This window comes from Aegilops tauschii, chromosome 3 (genome assembly GCF_002575655.3).
Source record: "Aegilops tauschii subsp. strangulata cultivar AL8/78 chromosome 3, Aet v6.0, whole genome shotgun sequence".
In the NCBI taxonomy this organism is placed as follows: domain Eukaryota; kingdom Viridiplantae; phylum Streptophyta; class Magnoliopsida; order Poales; family Poaceae; genus Aegilops; species Aegilops tauschii.
This window is the reverse complement of record NC_053037.3, coordinates 491,126,846-491,147,324: the sequence shown is the minus strand read 5'-3', so window position 1 is coordinate 491,147,324 and position 20,479 is coordinate 491,126,846. Positions and strand designations below refer to the sequence as shown.

At 43.6% G+C, this 20,479-nt stretch overlaps 1 protein-coding gene and 2 long non-coding RNA genes across 4 annotated transcripts; 2 read left to right on the top strand and 1 right to left on the bottom strand.

The window, feature by feature from the left end:
- Positions 1-4,287: 4,287 nt before the first annotated feature.
- Positions 4,288-6,132, top strand: LOC109759926 (uncharacterized). The gene is made up of 2 exons (XR_005773450.3): positions 4,288-4,800; positions 5,261-6,132. It is a non-coding gene; the product is annotated as an uncharacterized lncRNA (long non-coding RNA).
- Positions 6,133-10,713: 4,581 nt separating this feature from the next.
- LOC109759928 (uncharacterized) lies at positions 10,714-15,079 on the top strand. Of its 2 annotated transcripts, none has more exons than XR_005773448.3 (7): positions 10,714-10,826; positions 11,005-11,708; positions 12,902-12,989; positions 13,356-13,457; positions 13,542-13,915; positions 14,567-14,779; positions 14,894-15,079. It is a non-coding gene; the product is annotated as an uncharacterized lncRNA (long non-coding RNA). The 2 variants fall into 2 exon arrangements; XR_005773447.3 differs by having other exon boundaries at positions 12,833-12,989.
- A 3,886-nt stretch (positions 15,080-18,965) lies between these two features.
- On the bottom strand, positions 18,966-19,698 carry LOC109760425 (uncharacterized). Its single transcript, XM_020319281.4, has one exon. The coding sequence runs from the start codon at positions 19,539-19,541 to the stop codon at positions 19,098-19,100; it is 444 nt and encodes a 147-aa protein (XP_020174870.1). The 5' UTR covers positions 19,542-19,698; the 3' UTR covers positions 18,966-19,097.
- Positions 19,699-20,479: the final 781 nt, after the last annotated feature.

Sequence of the window (20,479 nt, the reverse complement as noted above, 5' to 3'; positions counted from 1 at the left end):
GTTTGCGCTTTGAAAAGTTACGTATTTTTTGAAAACGGTTTTGTTTTAAATTATGTTTCTGTTTTTAAAAAATGGTCGCATATTCAAAATTTTGTTCACAAACTTTAAAAATGTTCTCATTTTCTTTTTTTCCTTTTTTTAGATTCCTCAAATGTTCTATTTTTTAAAATTTTGTTCACAAATTTGAAAGTGTTCACATTTTTTCATATATTGTTCGCAATTTCAAATAATTTTCTTGCTTTCAATTTTGTTCCCTTTTTTCTTCCCAAAACTGTTTGTGCTTTTGAAAAATTGTTCCCATTATCAAATATTTGTTCTCAAAATTCTATAAATATTCGGGTTTTCAGAAAATGTTCAGGGATTTCAAAAACAAATCTGTCAAAAAATATTCACGTCTTTTGTTTTATTTTTTGAAATTTGAAATATGCCCGGGTTGTTACAAAAATGATCATATTTTGAAATATTGCTCGTTGTAAAAAAATCACAATTTCGAAGGAAAGTTTAAAAAATTCAGAAAACTGTCCAGATTCTTCATTGGTATGAGTTCTTATACTTGCACGCTTCACATTTAGCACCAACACTTGTTAGGTCTACTGGTTAGATCCTCTCATACGCAACATGGAGGTCGGGAGGTAGAATCCTGGCAGGACTGCAGGCTCGCTTTTTTTTTTAACATTAACCTCGCAGCGTTACTGTACAAGCAAACAGGCGCGCCCACTATTGGGCCGGCCCAGTCAGGGGTTCCGTGCCTGCGTCGCGCGGCTGTTTGACGCAGAATGCGTTCGATAGGAGCTCCCGTTGGAGTTGGCCTAAAGTGCCGAACAGGAGCTCTTTGCAAACTTGGGCCGGTATGGCGACGAGGCTGCCGGACGGGCCCCTGCCATGTTCGGCCTGGCACGGCTCAAGTTGCAGCAGTTAGTCACCTCAAAAAAAAAAAAGTTCCAGCAGTTAGTTATTGGGAGCCTCGGGATTTTGTTCTCCTCGTAAATATCGGGAACTCAGTGCTCCGCGTTTTATCCTTTTCCCCTTCCTACTAGGTTTTGTTTCGTTGTGTTCGCTGGTAAGTACCTGCCACTCTCCCGCCGACGAGCAGGAATCGGCGGCGCCGGACGGTGTAGAGATGAAAGGCCACACGGGGAAGGATGAGGGCCGCGTCAACTGTAACCCGAACTACAGCTATCGAATGGTCTTCCTGACCAACTTCCTCATTGTAAGATCCAAGAGTCCCCCTCGTTCATATGCGTTAAGGTGTTGATTGACTCACCCTGTTTATTTGTTCCATGGATTTGATGAAATATGTAGCCTAGCTTTATGTTCCGCATGGCATAAGGCGGATGGCTTGAGCAGTTCCCAGACACGCAGCTGATTGATTAGTTTCTCTTTCAGAATTTAACAGCAATTTGAGTTAGTATTATTAAAGTTGTCACCCACCGTAGATATTTCACTGCAATATTCTGCTGACTGTTTACCAGCAAGCATGTATAAACCTCAACTTGGACTTGTTCGTTATTCTGATGAAGATCTGAAACTTAAGGATTGCTTTTCATTCTTTTTATGTTTTCTCATTGCCGATTTGAGCTCCTAAATAAAGATAGGAACCGATTTTTGTTTTCAAAAAAATCAGATAGGAACCGACTTAATTACCTGCTGCTGTTTGCTTACGATTTAAGTACTCACTCTAGCTGCTGCTTGCTTAGCATTTGTTTTATCTCCATCCAGTGGAGAATTTGAAGATAAGGATTGGTTGTGAATTAAAACTTCTGCATGACATTTTTCTTTAATTCTTGTTGCTTCTGTTTTGTAGTTCTTAATGTGCACAATCGTGCTTGCTGTGTATTTTGATGTCGTCCTTTCTGCCTTTGACGAGTATGGCCTTTCTTGGAAGTTCATGTTCTCGAGTGTCATTGCATCTCCTCCTGTTATAGGGATAATATATGGCTTGTTCACCATGAGGGACATTTACATGCACACCTTCGGTATTTGGGAACAATCCTCTCCATCCAAGCGATCATAAGCTAGGAAATACTCCTTTGTTCGGATTTGCATGCCGGATCTTAATTGGGCAAGACAGTATTTTGACCAGCCACAATTCAATAATATGTGATTTATGTGTACAAAATTGTAATGACTTAGTACATGTAAATCTATAAATATATACTAATATTAAAGGGAGGAAGATTTTTTTCCTCCAATTTTTTATACATATTTTCACTACTAGAATCTGCAGATAGCCCTAGGGCTAAAGTGCTTTCCTAGAGCTAAATTGGACACCCTAGGGACATAAAGGTTTCCTAGGGTACACGCTAAAAACCCAAGGGACTGTATTGTTTCCTTAGGATTTGATAGCGCACCCAAGGGATACTTCATGCGTGGGACCATGCTGAAGCCATGCTGGCAAGTTTCCCTAGGGGTTATCATATTAACCCTGGGGAAAGGTCTATACCTAGGGTGAAGAAACAAAACTCTAGGGACTGAACATATGATGCAAACGGGGCTTCCACGTTCCAACAAACGCCGTAGAGTATCCCTAGGGTTTGTAGTGGTAACCCTAGGTAGGTTTGCACACACTTAACTATGTATTTCATACCTAAGGGTTATATTCTAAATATACTTACGGCAAATATAGAATATCAAGAAAATTTAAACCTACAAGGAAAAATGCATGTGAAAATAACACAAACTTGTGCAAAAAGAAAAATGTAAGTTGATTGATCATTTTTCCTGAAATATATGTCGACCCATCACTTTTTGTGCACACACTTGATGAAAAAATATACATGTGTCGATGAAATAGGCGGAAATAGGTGCATAATTTTCTTTTGAGTGTTAGATATACAAAATGGAAAATAATAGCCAAGTAAATCTTTTTGACCAGATGCTAGTTGAGTACTGCCTTTTTGCCTAAATTGCACATACACACGCCCATAATTTTCTTTTTGGCCAGCTGCTTTCTCCCTTCCTCTCCCCACCGTCGCCCCCCCCCCCCCCCCCCCCCCCCGTGCGGGCGGTCCAGGGGCCCCAACCTTAGCCGCCGGCCCTCCCTTCTGGCGCCGCTGGAGGAAATCGCCAGGCTAAGCCCGGGCAGCTGACGGCGGTGGCGGCGGAGCCTCTCCTTCTCGTGCGCGAGGGTGGCACGGGGCACCCGGGCAAGTGGAAGTGCGCCCCAGATCTGAGCCTCCGCGGTGGTGGCTCGCTCCAGCGGCATTGCGACACCTCGGATCGGCGGCGGCTTGGAGGGCTTTGTGGACTGGTCGGCTGCGGGCGTGGTTGGCCCTCCGGTCAGATTTGATCTGGCCAGAGTGGCTTGCTCGCTCCGCGACGGCAGAGATCGGTGGTGATCCGTGCGCACCATACGAGATGGAGGTTCGTCGAGCGGATCCGAGTGAAAACCTCACTCTCGTGTTGTTGCCAAGACCGGCAATGGCGGCACTCTTTTGTGTCGTTACGTTCTTGAGGGCGTCGTCGTGGAGAACCTACAGACCTCTGTCCGCTACCTTTGGGGGAAACCCTACATCAGTAGATCGCATGACGACGACGCTCTGGAGTCGTTTCCTTCTTGGGGGCGTCATTCTTGGAGGTGTACACAGGCTCGAGGGACCAGTGGACGACTTCTTTGGTGGATTGGTGCTTCATCTTACTCATTGATGGCGGCAGATCTCGGCAGCATGGCGCAGTGGAGACTCGGCGTCCGATGCGCGGAGAGGCCTAGCAAGGTCGGTGCGTTAGTTTCTGCTCTGAAGATGGATTGGTGGAAGACGGCGGCGACGACACATGAGAGTGCGTCGGACCGGTTTGTGCCCCAAATCCAGTATCTGGTTCGGTTGGGGCCTTTGGCTTTAGATGTTAGGCTTTTGTGCGATTTCTATTTGGTATTAGATTCGGACTATCGGCACTCCTTCACCAAGTGGATAGGACTAGCGATAGTTATTGCTAAGATAGTTGCTTCAGACTACCTGATGTACTACTTTGTAAGGTCCTTATGAATAACTAGTAGAGTGCCCGTGCGTTGCCACGTGCTTTTTAAAAGATTTAACTACTAGCATATGTTTTTAGATGTCCAATTGTACATGTAACATAATGCATGTCAAATTTTACATGTATAAAAAAGGTGAACAGTAATAGATGGACAATAATATAAATCCACTTTAAAAATAAATTTATTTTAATTGCATTCATTGCCCAGATGCAGAGGCGAGGGTAATCTTTTTTTTTTTTAAAGCTACGCAGGTCACTATCTACGGGAGAAAAGCCAATTACGGAGAGCGTATCGAGCCCGCCCAGAATTGGGTACTGGCGCGTATCGAGCCCGCGCAGAATTTGTACGCGCGCGAAGTTTCCCCAATTCTCTCCCGAACGCGCGCGAAGACCCTCATATTCCCCAATCCTCTCCCCTGTACACGCGCGAAGATTTCCCCCAAATCCCACTCCAACGGTGAGAGCGCCGCCAAAATAGCACGGCGGCACAGCTCATCCATAGCCGCGGCGCCCGTGCCCTCTTCAAGCCATCGCCGTTGCACGCCTGGGATGCCGCGGCTGCCGCTGCCGCCGCCACTGCTGCAGGGCTCCCGCGGCTGCCGCTGTAGAGGGGTCGCCGCCGCCGCTGCAGAGGGTCCGCCGCCGTGGAGCTTGACCGACATGCCGCCCTCGACAACAGCTTCAGGCGGAGGTCTCCGTGCTGCTACAACCCTGCCTCCCTAGAAGAATCCTACCCTGCCTCCCTTGACTAGTACGTCCTCGATCTGCAACCTACTCAACTATGGAAAAGCGTCTTCTTCAACTTCAGAATCAAGGCTCCATTAGGTGAGCTCACCGGACAATGTTTCCCTCATGTTCCTATATGTGTCTGATGCATTCGGTTTAGGGATCGGTAAATGAATTATTTTAGAGATCTTTTGTACTCCATGAAGATGAAGCTCACATCTAGGAAGTTGTCATCGCTAAAAAAAACTGTCTATTTGTATTGTGATTAAAACTGGCTATTTCTCCATCTCACAAAACTGTAAACTGGATTTTTTAGAGATATTTGCTGTACTCCAATGTCTCCCTCATGTTTCTATATGAGCTCACATGAAGTTGATAACAAATTGTCTATTTGTGTTGTGATTAAATAAAAGATAAGTTTTGTATCTTTCCATTACTTAATTAAGTGAAGTGAACCTATTGGTTGATATAAATGCACAGTACTCTGTTTTGATAATGTGCTTAATATATTTCTGTGGAGAACCATTGCTTTAACCTTGTGTAATGTAACAAAATGAAGGCTGTTGGTCCTTCGTCTGCACTGTGCTGCCATTTTTTCAATTATCCAGCCATGTCTCTAGAAGAACAGCGTAGTTGGATTGTACAGTGGGTGGAATGAACAAGGGCGCCATTCTGAAGAGTGGGTGCGCAACACAACAACTTTTCTTGACCATGTTTTTCAGATTATGCCTAATGCTGACCGGTTTGGTGTGAAGTGCCCATGCACAAAGTGTCGTAATAGAGTCAGGCAGAAGAAAAGTCAGAGTGCACCTTTGTCAATATGTGTAATTTTAGTTATGTGCTCTGTGGACTTACTAATGCATTTCAATTCAGTTTTACAGGATGGCAATTTCGCGCCGCCGCCGCCGGGGGTCATCCTCTACTAGCAGTGCTACTACAAGCCCTCCACCGGCGAATCAACAAATGGTGTTGAAAATATGGATAATACATTGCAAGGAGTGGAAGATGGAATGTTTGGCGGCTTCTTTGATGCAAATGGTAATGATGCGAATGGTGTTGCTACTGGAACTTTCTCCCCACCTGGTGATGATTTACCTACATTTTATATATCTCTCATCATGGTGAAGGAAGTGGTCTGAACTTTTTTTGTTGATTAATTGGAAGCAAATGGACAATTATCCTTTTGGCCATGCACTTGGTATGGTTGTGATGTCTTGGATCATTGACTTATATGATGCATGATGTATTATTCCAGGCTACTAATTGGCAATCCTAGGTAGATGACATTTTGTGAGTCCTAGGTACTGAGCTAGATGCCATCTTTTGTAAAGAGTGGAGCTAGATGCCATCTTTTGTAAAGAGTGGTACTATTGTGTAAACTCTTCGATGTTGTAATGTATAATGATGAATGATGGTGGTTGAAGTACATAATTTATGTGATTGTTCTCTAATTTTTGGAGTGATTATATACAATTATTTGTAATAGTTTAATTTCTGTGGAACAATATTAATTTGCCCCAATAATACAATATTTTGAAATAACGATTCCCTAGGGTTTGTAAACCCAAGGGGTATAAAATGGACTAACAGCAGCTGCCGTTACATAATATTTCCCTAGGGAGTGAAACTAACCCAAAGGATATCTACTTTACAGGTCAGCATGCTTGCCACCCGTCGCTTGTTTCCCTAGGGTACAAAACTCAAGGGAAAAAGAACTATACCTAGGGTATTCTTTCCTCACCCTAGGGAAACCGAGATTCCCCCACCAATGGTTCCCTAGGTCGGTTTCCCTAGGGGATACACTAGGGAAACCCCTTTCCTTAGCGTTTTTGCCCATTTGCTTAGGGTATCAAGCCCTAGGGCTATCTGCAAAATCTAGTAGTGTTTCATCCGTCTGCCACAAAGCTTGGTCCGTCATGTCTCCCGCGTGGGCCACACGCCATTTCCGTTTCTCCCCTGTGTGGAACGAGTTGGGCCTGCTCCGAATTGTTTTTCTTTCTTCGATTTAATTGTGGAGCAGCAAAAAATAGTATGTTTCCGTTTCTCCCATGTGTGGGCCGAGCAGGGCATGTTCCGTACCATTTTTGTTTCTTTTGATTCAATTGTGACTTGGAGGTCTGAAAATCAAAAGCACGAACTGAGTCTAGCTCAAATGGTTAAGTTCCTTATGGTGGAACGAGCCCACCAGAGGTGCTTGCATTTTTCTGGATTTATTTGAGGCTTTCGAGTGACGCTCGTTCAATGGGAGGAGACGTTCCATCGATTGCGGGTGGCTTTGTTAATCTTAAGATGTTGTGTCGGCTCATTATCCCGGAGGTGCTAATAAGGGTAGGGTGTGCGTGCGTTCATATAGGTGAGTGTATGTGAGCATCTATGAATGTACTGTGTTAAAAAAAGGAAACTACGAATGCAGCAAACCGAATTGTATATATTTGTTAATCGTTTTGCAAAGACGGTATGGTTGAAAGCACAATTCTTTTTCATGTTGAAAATAATTGACGTGGATCATAAATTAAATAATGATTTGTATTTTAGTCTATTGCTCATGAAGTCGGTTAAATTTTCCGTCGTTGCAATACACGAGCATTTTTTGCTAGTAAAATCTAATAGCATCAATATTATGTCAGTATTCGACATTATGGGACTACTCACTCCAATGAAAAATAATGTTTGGGAGGTAGAGGGATTCCCTTACTTGGCTTGTGTAACTGTTGTCAGCTTCTCCGGGCGCCAAGGAGCTTATCTATCTTGAATAATAATGGAGGTGATAGATCTTTAACTATATGTTGGGTTTGTTTTTAGTTAACATACTGTATCATGTTTTGGATCCGTAGTTTGTCTTTATGTATGATATATGTGTAAAAGGACTAAAGGAGTGAGTTGCTTGTGACTTTGTTGAAAACATTGAATGCACTAACAGTTTGTACATTTAGCAGCAGCACAAGTTGATGATTTCAATTCTCTTATCAGCTTTCCTCATTTATTTTTTTGCTAGTGGAAACTTATAAATGCCTAATGCAGCCATGTCAGCGGGTCCAAATTCTTATTATGAAAGACACCATTAAAAACTTAACTAGTGTTTACTAATATTTACCAGTTATCACACACTAGACTTGAATCATACACATACACCATTATTCTTCAAAGAACTGAGTGAAGGAATAAGCAATCTCGAGCATTTAATTGTTATCATTTTTACCTTGTCAAAACATAGTAAATTTGATTTTTCTCCTTTCGTAAATCTCACAAGGCGGATCTATCCTGAGAGCCAAAGAGGATAGAAGGTGTTGAACACAGAACAACATGTTGCTGCGTTAATTGGAACATGCAAAGAAAGAGACAAGCAGAGTCTGCTTGGCGTCCACAGATGAATCTTTGAATGTACTACCAATATTATGAAGCAAAGCATCGTGTGTAACTCACACCAACTTTGGTTGCTCTACACATGCACAAAGCAGAAGTTTTCTTCACTCTCCTAGAGTTTTGGAAACTCTGGCGATCGTTACCCCGGGGCTTGAACTCTGTTTGCTCCACGTGACCACACATGTGATCCTCATTCCCCCTAAACCTCCCACTCTCTCTTATCCCTCTTTGTCCATCTCCCTACTTTCTACTCATGGCACATTTCAGGGTGATCAAAGTGTGATTCTAGATCATCTCCCAACCTTCATCACCAGAGTATATAGGGGTAGGGGTGAAGGTTGATTTTGAAGTGGGAGGATGATCGGTGCTAGAAGTGATCTGACCAAAGCTCTTCAAGGGGTTAGGTTGTCATCATATCCGAGCAAGTTTCAGACATGATGGGATGCCTCCACCTCACGCCAAAGGAGGCAACGACGGTCACAATCCATTTGAACCACACCATTGTTGGCAAAATCCTCGCGCCAAATATTCTCAATTTCATCAAGACTACATCCTCTATGTCTGGTGTGGAAAGCCCTAGGAGGATGTAGTTCAATTCGGCAAGAGACAAGATCTTTGTCAACAATTAGTTTCCAAGTGTGACAAGGACCATGCTCGGTATGGCTCGTTGATAGTTGGTGATTAATTGGGCATCCTTGTAAGTGTACATGGATAGTTAAGAGATTATCTTTGATGCAACGGTCTAGATACACAAGGAAATAACAAGGTAACATAACTAACAATAAGACAGAATACTCTACATGCCAATGTTGTAAGCTATCATTTCCTAGACATCTCTATCTTAAGCGCACTAGGAATAGATCAATGTGAGGGCTTTGGTCTTCAATCACACTGTAGACTCCATGGATCAGATGGAAAGGAACCAACAATGGACTCCGATGGTCCATCCATGCTTTCTTGTGGATGCTAGGGACTCGGTGATGCACCACTTTCGAAAATTTGGTTGGCTTCCGCATCTATACCTTTACAACGCTCAATACGAATAGAGCGATGTGAGCACTTTGTGCTTCGATCACAATGTAGACCCCTCATGTCAGACAGAAACGAAGCCACCCGTGGACCCTGTGGTCCCTACAAGCTTTCATGTGGCTGCTAGGGACTTGATCCCATAGTTTGGACTCCCACATGCTTGGTGTTTTCCCTTCTCTACTGAAGTTAATGCCCTAAGTGCACCTCCTTGACGATCTTGCATGACAGTCTTGGCCCATCTCCTAGCCTTGTGGTAGGAAGGCAAAAGCCATATATTTGTGGTTGGGACTCACTCCTTGCTAGCATCATGAACGAATTTTTAGCATATATTTTGTATTTTAGCATAGTGCATGCATAGCTGAATAGGTGAATACCTACCGCATCTAGATCCCTATAAATAAAATGGATAGTTGTGGTTGCTACTCTACAGGTGTCGTTGTGCCCTCAAAATGCATAACGCAAGTAGGCCCGACTATTGAGTCTTCCTAGCATACAATTTTCAAATATTTGATATTCAAAATGTTAAAATTGTCCAAATATTCGTTCAAACGTGTAAAAGTGTTGTGTATTCATGTATTGAGATTTGTCTGATCAAGAAGCATATATATGATATATTTGATTAGCGGAACAGGCAAAACCAACGCTACAAAAAGATGATCGGGAGAAGACGGCGCTACAAGGTGTGTGCGTCTCCTAATTCCTTTCAGGTGTTGGATCTCTACCTCTAATGTATCAGTTGGTAGTCTCCGTTCCGGATTTATTTTCGTCCCACCATTTTCATCCGGTTTTTTTTCGTCCTCCTCTTCCACCACGCTCTTTCACCTTGGTTTTTTTACATCATCCTTTCCCACGCACGCGCACAAAAAGAAACTCCGAGTGACCCATCTGCCCTATCCCTAACCCGCTCTCGTCTCCCTCCCTAGGACGCAGCCGCCCACCGAATCAAATCCCGTCGTCGGGCTCGTCTGCCTCGCCATGACCGATGAATGCGTCGGCTGCGGCCACGCCCCCTCTCCAAACGGCGGCGATGCTGGAGGGAGCAGCTCACGCTGCCAGGCTCCCGACCGAACGCGTCGGGTCATCTCTCCTCGAGGCCAACCCCTCCTATTCACCGCATCTCTCCCTGACTCCGTCTCCTCCACGAGATGTAGCACCACCCCACGCCATGGACGCCCTTGCTGGTTGCATCTCTCCATGCGCCGCCAATCCTATGACACCGCTGCCCGGCAGTCTCCACCAGCACCACGACGGGCGTGGCCTCTGCACGCGCCGTCACCTCCCCTCTAGATCCGGCCGTCGTCGAGGGCATATCCATCCAGCAGTGCGCCGTCACCTCCCCTCCAGATCCAGCCGTCGTCAAGGGCGTATCCATCCAGCAGCGCGCCGTCATCCCAATCATCACCGTCCACGGCGTCATCGCCCAGGCCCAGTCACGGGCCGGCAAGACCTCCATGATCTCCCTCTTCGTCTGCCAGGTCATTGAGACCAACGTCCACGAGTAAGATGCCCAGCCCTCCCCCTCTGCTACCATCGCTGGATTTGTCAAATTGATTTTTTGGGCCAAGAATTTGATTTTAGGGTTAACCTTCTCGTCTCATTCACGGAGATTCATTCATGTGTCGGACCACATGTGTATAGGTGATTTCCGCATAGCTTTTGTGTATGACGGCTGGAGGACCAACTCAGACCTCGCTTGCCTCAGGGTCAGGAGGTCCAAGGCGCCACAAGACCGGGCCAGGAGTTTGCGTAAACCTGGGCCAGGAGTTTATTTGATAAAGGCTTCAATTTGCGCCCCATTTCATGGATTAACGATGCCAAGAGCATACCATTTGTACAAAGTCCCAAGATCGATGTCTTCTCACATATCTCACATAATAACTACTCGTGCTCTGTTTTTTTCTTTGTATTCAGGTTTCCAGAATGATTGGCCACACCTACCTAAAAAGTTCGGAATTTAACCATGAGCCCCTTCTGGCCTGGTTCCATATTCCAAGGCCCTTCCATAATCCAATTCTTTGTCCCGAACCACCCATTGAAGAACATAGACTGTGCAGAATATCAGTTTGTTATATTTGCATCAGATGAACTATGGGAGCACTTGAACAATCAGGAAGTTGTGGATATAGTTCATTGTTTACCTCGGAATGTAGATGATTTGCCATACTTCCTCATATATTACTCTTTCCCAGTGTACTAAAATATGCTTCCCATTTTAGTCTTGCCTTATATTGTTGATATGTAACCCAAATAGGTTAAACCGAATGTTGTATCGAAACATGTAGTATTTACTTGCAAAAGAGCAACTGAGAGCCTGGTGGGTCGGGATGAAGGAAGAATACCCCTGAGAGCCCAAACTCGAGTTCGAAAATATATGCAGAATATATGTTTGCCTCTGCTATATACATATGTAATTTTCCAGTCTGTGTTTTCTGCTCCTCTTTGGCGCAATGTGGAAGATGTTGGTTTTAAAGGCTAGCAGGGAAGCCAGTGATGGAGTAATCAGTGGTTTATGAGGTCATGGAGCCCAAGACCGGATGCAGCAGAAGAAGCAGCGTCGTTGCCGTGCACTAAGAAGGTCAACAGAGTCTGTGAGGCGGAAGATCCATAGCATACAGGTGAGTCAGTAGGTGCTCATTTTATCTTTCTTCTTATGTTCCAATTTTATTGTTCTTTTCTGCATTAGAGTAGAATGAATATTTGTATTACCATCTCTTCTTATAGTTGTAAATCCCGTGCATCAGTTGGGGTAAGCTTCTCAAATGCCTAACACCAATTAGTCTTCTAAAACTGAAGCATAGACAAAATTCAGTTAATGATCGAAGTTTCTTTTTAAGCGGTACACTATATATTGCTAACCGAGGGAACTTCTATTTGGGTTGCTTGTTTTTTCTAACAATCACTTGAGTGTGTTGTTTGCATTTTTTCAACCATCCATCGCTGAACCTACAAGAGCCTGGTACCAATCATACTACTTGGAGAACCTAAGAAAGTTGTTTCTTCTGTCTCCACTAGAAACCGGAAATGAGAACACCATCTCTGCGTAACTGAACCAAGTGACTGAAAATTTATGTTATATGGTACAACCTCACGAGAGAATTATTTCTGTACACGTAGAACACAATTACATTTCTGAAGGCTTGGAGATCACACAACTTGCCTTGGACGCTTATTGACTTATAGTATTATAGTTGTCTCTTTACCGAATTGCTCCTCAATTTTGTAGATTCGAGCAGTTGTTTATGCTCATAGGACTACTAGAGAAGATTTACATGTAGCCTGAGAAGAAGACCGATGAAGATCTTGATTGTATCAGGCATTCAGGCTATGATTTGGAGATGTGGCTCTTTATTTTATTTGCCTGTGCCACTGGATGTGTACATGTACTTTACTCTGAATGTATGCATCATCTAATTTTGACTCAATCTAGGCAGGAAGAAAATGTATCCAACCAAAGGGAACATCATATTTTGTTAGTTGCCAATGTACGATACCTAAGCCTGAACACTAACCTAAGGTTCATGTTTCTCCTTCTTAGCTTATTTTAAGAGGAACCAGGCATGTTTGCTTCTGTCTTTCTTTATTGGCTAACAAGCAAATTTACTAGCTTCCGTAAAAAATAAATACAGCAAGATCAGTCTGGAATCTGAAATATATATATATATATATATATATATATATATATATATATATATATATGTATATGTATATGTATATGTATCTTGAACTCTTCTTCTTGCAGCGGATGCGTTGGATATGCCATTCCTCAATGTGTACCTGGATTCTCTTTGGGCACCCAATTTTTGGGCAGGTGTTATTCTAGCAGCCCGCTTCGCTTTGGTCTTCAGATTAAGCAATTCTCTGCATTCAAGGGAAAGGTCAATAGCTGCTCTCCAAAGGTATGCCAAATTAATATGTTGTCTTGTCACCATACCTTTCGATTATCTGGATGCAAATAAAAGTAGAAAAATCTTCTGAAGTATCCTAGAAGAAGCTCTCAGTTCTAATGAAACCCTTCAATTTAAACTAGGATATGACTTGCCATCTGTTGTAAAAGTGGACATAATGTTGACTCAAAATCGTGTTTGTGAAAGACCAATTGATTTCTTATATTTCATTCGAGTAATTTCGACTGTACAATGACACACTAGTCATAAGTCATAACACATCTAGAATTCATGTACTGAATGCAATCGTGAAACCTGAACCTTGATGTTGTATTAGATCTATGATTATCCTGTTTATACAAACTTTTATTGGTGCAGCCAACGCCGGTCTGTATTCATCTGCTGAATCAGGTTGGCCACGACGAGGAGACGGACACGACCGCGTCGTCCCATCGACCTCCGGGGCCTTTGATATCTCAGGTTAGCTCGAAATGTTATGTTTCTTCTTGGGTTATAATATATTAATATTTGCCGATTCTTCACTAGATTCCTCGGTTCTTGCAGGGTGTGTGTCATGTTATGTTGGGTTTCCTGTGATTTCGGTGCGGGTAGCTACATAGCGTCCGTGGGCCATGCGTGTGACATGCATGCTAGGTAATCTTGACTCCTGTGCGACGGTGCTGGAACCGCCTCCGCTGGTTACGGCCGCCGTGGCTATGCTTGAAGGCAGAATCACCACGATGACTGTAGTTGCCGCACTTAGATCAGAACGGCAGCCACGGTATATGATCAAGCCTTTACTGTCGTCCTCTGAATTTGGGATCACGTGCATCTGCAAGAGAAAGAGCATGAGAGCCTAAGAGGGTAGTACCACGTTACGAACAAGTTGATTTTTATCCATGGAATTGATCTGATGCGAAGCTGATGCCACATAAAAGGTTAACTGAGTTCTTATCTCCAATATGTCATGATGTTACAGTTCAATTATTTTCACCTCTCTAGCTACTATGCACGGAAGGTGTTTGCTAATTTGCACAATGATATTTTCTGGTAAAATACGCTAATATTACCTTCATTTTTTCACATTTTAGTGATGTCCTCTTATTAATCCCTTCTATAATCAAATCTGATATGTATTTGTTCATCTAGGCATCTAGCTGCAGGTGGAATAACAAGATTCAGTGTGTGCAACGACAACAATAAATAACATGTCATTAGGGAGACTTCTGACAATTGAACCCTGCATTTTTTTGGCATTAGTACAACTGTTCTACTGCATTATTCAACTATGCGCGATGAAGCTGATATAGGGTGTGGACTAGACAATTTATTCAGTTTTCTTCAAGAAGGTATGCAGATTGGGCATCAAAGTAGACGACAAAGGATGCTGCACCTTACAACTTAAAAATTGAAAGATACTTTCTATTTTATATTGATGTGATCGCCAGCGAGAACAAATTTTTGACTGAATTTGTTTCATTAAAGTGAAGTTGTTCGGACTTTTCTTTGAATGTTTCTTTTAGTTGCGTAAAAAAGCATTGTGGGTAATTTTTTTGAGCTGATTATGAGTAATGTTTGGTTCCATGCAGGACCAAGGAATGAACACGAAGCAAATTATAACTCTCAGGTTCATGGTTTAGGAGCAGGAAAGAACACTTCCAATTGTGTAGATGGGTCATCAGTAGCATTTCTCTAATTATTCTTATAGAGACTGATTTGGATTGTTGAAGGAAAGGATCTCAATTCTCAATAGCAAACTGCACTGGGACATCTTGGACCTATTCTCCACATTTCTGAGCTAGGTTGGACAGCATGTCATGGGGGGAAATCATTTCTTCCTTCCAATCCGTGGGCTAAATTTGTTATCACCATGTTTTAAATTCCGTGTCATCCTTGAACTTTTGAGGAATTGTTAGATATGTTGGTGAGCGGGCAGGCGGTGCTAGACATGGTAGGGCAAGAGAGCACGAGGGAGAATGTCGAAGGGGGCAACATAAATGAGAGTTCACCGTTATGCTCATGTGGTCAGAACCTAGAGCATGGATACAAGACCTCCATCGTCGTCTATGGACATCAGAGCAGAGAAGTGATGATGGACATTAGACCAGCGAAGACAGTGAGCATGGGCTCCTAGACGATACTTATCATATCATATTCTCAGTATATAGTCAAAAACTGTATGCCACATATACGTTGTGAATTACTATGATATTTGATCAATGAATTTATTTCTAAAAAAATATGTGGCAACACACGGCATTCAACTATAACTTCAACTTCAAGGGTGAACTTATGGGTTTAGTCTTTATTTAAGCAATTAATGGGCAAAATAACCATCTCTCTATCTAACCAATTGATCAGTGAATTGGATAAGTCGATCAAGAGTAAAAAATGGTATCAGGTAATAACTGCATAAATTAATCACATGACAAGTATAACTACACGAACATTGGCAAGGCACATGCAGCTGACTATATAGATCATATTGGCAAACAGACTAAGCTAAATTCTTGAGGAATTCGACATAGGTCTTGCAAATTAAACAACAAAAAAAGTGTGCAAACCACAAAGGTGCAGTAGTCATATCATACATCTCTAACAGAAGTGTCGAACTGCAGTTACATTATATTATAGCTGAAGATGGAGTGGGTTCTGTACTTGTATATACATGTATTGACCAATATGTATATCAAAATCTTCTAGAACATCCACATTGAAGAAGATTTTTCCCTGTATGATCATATTGTTTTCACTTCCTTCACCAACAAGGCAAAGAACTAAACAGAAAACAATCACTGATCTGCCACTACCTGTGAGAAAGAATTGGTTTGTAAAGGGAACAAACTCGCCTGTGAATAGGAGATGTACTAGGACGATGAGGTCGCAACCTTCTTGGTGGATTCCTCGAGAAATATGGCAACATCCACCATCTGATCAAACATAGGCCCCACACTATCACCATTTGATTCCGAATGCCCGAGTCAGTCCAAGTACCTAAACTAGAGGGAGCAACTGAACAAGAGTCTTCCTAAAGCCAATGTGGGAGCCAAGCACGCCACTGGTGCCGGCGAGCACATGAGGCACACCGACAACGCACCGCATCTTGGCCGGCTTAGAGATGCCCACCTCTCGTGTCACGGTCAGCACCTCATCCTCTAGACGGCCCTCCACCGAGTACATCAAACTTTACATGACGCATTGCTCCCGCGCCTCCCCATACACTAGCGCGGGAGGGACGTGAGCTGGTTGAAACAATCCAAGCCGAAGGAGGACATCTGCATCTATGCCGACACCACGGTGGGTGGGTGGGTGGGGGGTTGTTGGCTGCGTGGGGGAGAACATCTTCATTTCCCTAATATGTTGAGAGAGTAAAAAAAAACTCATCGAGATACATACACTTCAAGCGAAGTGCATTTTTGTTAATTGCAGAATTTTATGTCACCGTCTTTTTTATACACGCTGAACTCATGGAGTGTGTTTATATATGGGACCAGAAAATATGTATTAGAAGGACTGAAATTTATAGCAATACAACTATAAGTCGTATGCAACATCCACATGATGAATTACAGTTTATTTGGATGATACTATCTCTATATATAATTATTTTGGCCCGTGGCAATGCACGGGCATTATACTAGTATCAAATAATGATGCTAGCACATACTACTAAGGCCTTATACAATGCTAGGTGCCTAGAGATGTGCTTAGGAAAATAAACCGGGTTTTCCTGAAGCACCGGTTTCTATTTGTACATGATAGACGAGTATCTATTCTGTACAAATAAGCACCGGTGCTTGAGGAAAGTCTGATTTATTTCTCTAAACACCTCCTCTCAGGGGCGGAGACAAGGGGCAAGCAGGGGCTAGACCGCGTCTTCAGCACTCGCTTCAGTTACAGGCGCCCATGCCCCCGTGAACTGGGCCGGCCCAGGTCGCCATGTACGCTCGTCCCGCACGATCGCAGTGCACCTGGCCTCGTTCACTTCGATCGCTGTTTGCCTAAAAAAAAGACTTCGATCGCTATGGACCGGTACACCTTTGACCTTTAAGAAAAGAAAAAAAGAAAAAAATCCGTAAAAAAATCATGAATTTAAAATGTTCTTTCAAAGAAAGTTCACAAACTTCAAAAATAGTTCACCGACTAAAAAAACGTTCGTCCGTTTGAAAAAAGTTCATCGATTTTGAAACAAGTTCACCAGTTTTAAGAAAAAGTTCGCAAACTTTAAAAAAAGTTCATCAGATTTTGAAAAAAGTTCACCAGTTTTCAAAAAAAGTTTGCAAACTTTAAAAAAGGTTCATCTGATTTGAAAAAAGTTCAACGAATTTTAAAAAAGTTCACCGATTTTTACAAAAGTGGTCGGATTTGGAAAAAATGCATCAAATTTGAAAAAGTTCACCGATTTTGAAAAATGTTGATCAGTTTTTAAAAAAGTTCGAGAACTTTAAAAATATTCACTGAATTTGTAAAAAGTTTACCGATTTTTACAAAAGTTGTCGGATTTGGAAAAATTGCATCGAATTTGAAAAAGTTCACCAAATTTGAAAAAACATTCATCCAATTCGATGAACTCTTTTCGTTGAATTAGAAAAATTGAAAAAGGAAAAGAAAAAAGAAAGAAGATCAAAGGAAAAAAAAGGTTGTTTAAAACCACATTGGTTGGTTGGTCTAGTTGGCTATGGTGGCTAGGAGAGCTCCTCGTCGGCGCCCTCAGCGCCGCTTAGGCCACCTGGCGCCCGAAGGCAAGCGGTAATGGGCCGGCCCGGCATAGCTCACTAAAAAAAATCGGACAAAAAAGAGCTCATATATTTTGCGAGTAATGGGATTTGATCCATGATGCGAACGCTGAAGCACTAGACGCAACAACCACCGCGCCTGACTGCCTTTGATGTTATCAACACGAAAACACACACTACGAGACCCGTGGTTCAGTCCCAGTATAATTTATTTGAAAAAAATCGAAATATGAAAAAGAATTCACGAATTTGAAAAAACTTCATCGATTTTTAAAATAAGTTCATCACTTTGAAAAAAGTTCATTGATTTTGATAAAAAAAAGTTCACCGGATTTTTAAAAAAAGTTCACAGATTTAAAATAGTTCATCAATTTTGATAAGAAAAGTTCACAAGTTTGAAAAGAGTTCACGGAATTTTGAAAAAAAGTTCATGGGTTTGAAAAAAGTTCAGCAAATTTCGATAAAAAAGTTCACTTCTTTGAAAAAGGTTCACGGATTTTCAAAAAAAGTTCACGAATTCGAAAACTTCATCAGTTTTGAGGAAAATTTTCAAGAATTGGGAAAATGTTCACTGGAGTTTTCTTTCAAATCATGCATTTAAGAAAAAGAAAGGAACAAGAAAAGGAAAAAGGGGAAAGAAAAAGAAAAGGAAGATGCAATTAAACAATAAAAAGGATGTTGCAAATTTCAGCAAAGTACTTGCGTAGTTGGCTATCGCAGCTTAGCTAGTAGGAGGGAGGTCGCAAGGTCGCGAGTTCGAGTTTCCACGCGCGCAGGTTTTTGCAGTTTGAAACAGAAAAAATAGGTATAAATGGGCCGGCCCATCGCGCAGGGAGGGTATGCGCCCGTTTGCCAAAACGCCTAAAACTAGGGTTTGGCGGTGGCTAGTGCGTCGCAGGTTCGAAACCTGCTGCTTGCTCTTTTTTGCGCCTCTTAAAACAGAAAAGGAACCTAGTGTATGGGCCGGCCCAGCTCCGCGCGGGGGGTGTGCGCCTCTTAAAACAGAAAAGAAACTCTGTGCCTCGCACCGCTGTATGGCTGCGAAATAGACCCGATAAAATTGACAACCTCTGCCAACAGGATCGTAATGATCTTCCTTGATTAATGCAATCCTTTTCTTTCGCAAAAATAGACTTTCTAAATACATGTAGCAGAAAGAAATTCCTACTGTTTTCCTTTAAGAAGAAGAAGTTTGATGTAGGATAAATTAGAACTTCAATTAATTTGAAAAAAAAAATTACTACCCCCTGCATATGGCAAAATAACAAGCTATCATGATCGCTCGACTTATTACCAGTGTGGTGCATATGCCTCGCTAGTTATTTCCAACAAATTGTGTAGTACTACTGCACATCGCGAATTACAAGAGCAAGGTAAGCAAGCCTCAACTTTTGAGCACACCGGCAGACGCCGTCTGCACAGCCCTGGCGTCTCTTCGGTCGGGCGACGCTGCCGGCGAGCAGAAGGCCGGCGTTGCCACCGTCGACGTGCCCTTCTCCGTGGCCTCCTCTATCGTGGACAGGCACCTGGTGGGCCCACCGAACATCTTCTTCCACCTCTCGAGCTCGCCCTCGCCCGGCTCGTCATCCGCCTCCTCGCCGCCGCGGGCCGCCCGCTGCCGGCTCCTGGCCAGGGACGTCGTCCGGACGAACCGGCCCTGGGTGCCGTCCTGGCAACAGACGCCGAACAGGACGAAGCCGCGGCCGGACGCCACGCCCTCGCGGTCGAGCCACCGCCTCCGGACAAGGACGACGACGAGCAGGACGAGCAACACGACGAAGATTGCGCCTGTCAACGCGGCGGCGAGCACCAGGCCGGCGTCGTCCATGATTTCTGCCTCCTCCCTCGGCAGAGATAAGTCGAAGAGCGAGCTGTGCAAGAATGTGCACTGCTCCTTCTGAGTAAAATGTCTGCACTCGAGATGTGTCTGTCAGGGACCAAGTAGTTGCCGGTCTTTCTGCTCCCGGGCTGCCAGTGACAGTGAAAACGGCGGGTTCGTCTCTCCGTCCCCGGAGACTCGGGTTGTGGTCACTGGTCAATGGCAATTCACCACGCGGTGTCTTCCGGCGTGCGGCGACCATTCCATACTTGCGATATTTCTTGGCGCGGGGTTTTCAGTGTTTTCAGATAATTCTGTGGAGGGGAGCAGCTGATGCTTGCGTTGTTGTTGTTTGCTGCTGTTGAGCCCCGCTGGCCTGATTCTCCCTCGAGAAGGTCGTTGCCGTCAAGCAGAGGCATGCACCCTGGCGAGTCTCAGTACGACTCATTCTGAGCACCTAAATATGTGAACATTTTTTTAAAAAGTGAAAAAGGAAATGCAGAAATGATATTGGCCGAACGTCTTATTTGTAGCAAGTTCCAAGGAACGTCCTCCTTGCCGTCGGATCACGTGCATGCATCTTGGCGCAACACAAAAGCAGCGCGAACGCTATCGTAACTTAACAGGGCCACTTTAGACATGCCACAACAACCACGTAGATGAAAAACACGGAGAGGCGATTGAGGCGACCGCAAGGCGATCGTTCCCTCGAGAGCTAGGGTTAGGGTTTTTCCTGCGGTGGTGGTGAGGTTTTCCGGTGGTACGTGAAGGGGCGACGGCGTCCCCGAACGTGTGGATCGGCGTGCATCTAACTCTGCTGCGGACGAGCCATGGCGGATAGGATGAGGAACGGGGCGACGGCGCCGCAGAGCTCGGCGAGCGCTTCAAAGGCGGCGACAACGGCGCAGACGGCAACAAACACGACGACGGCCCCATGGGCGCGACAA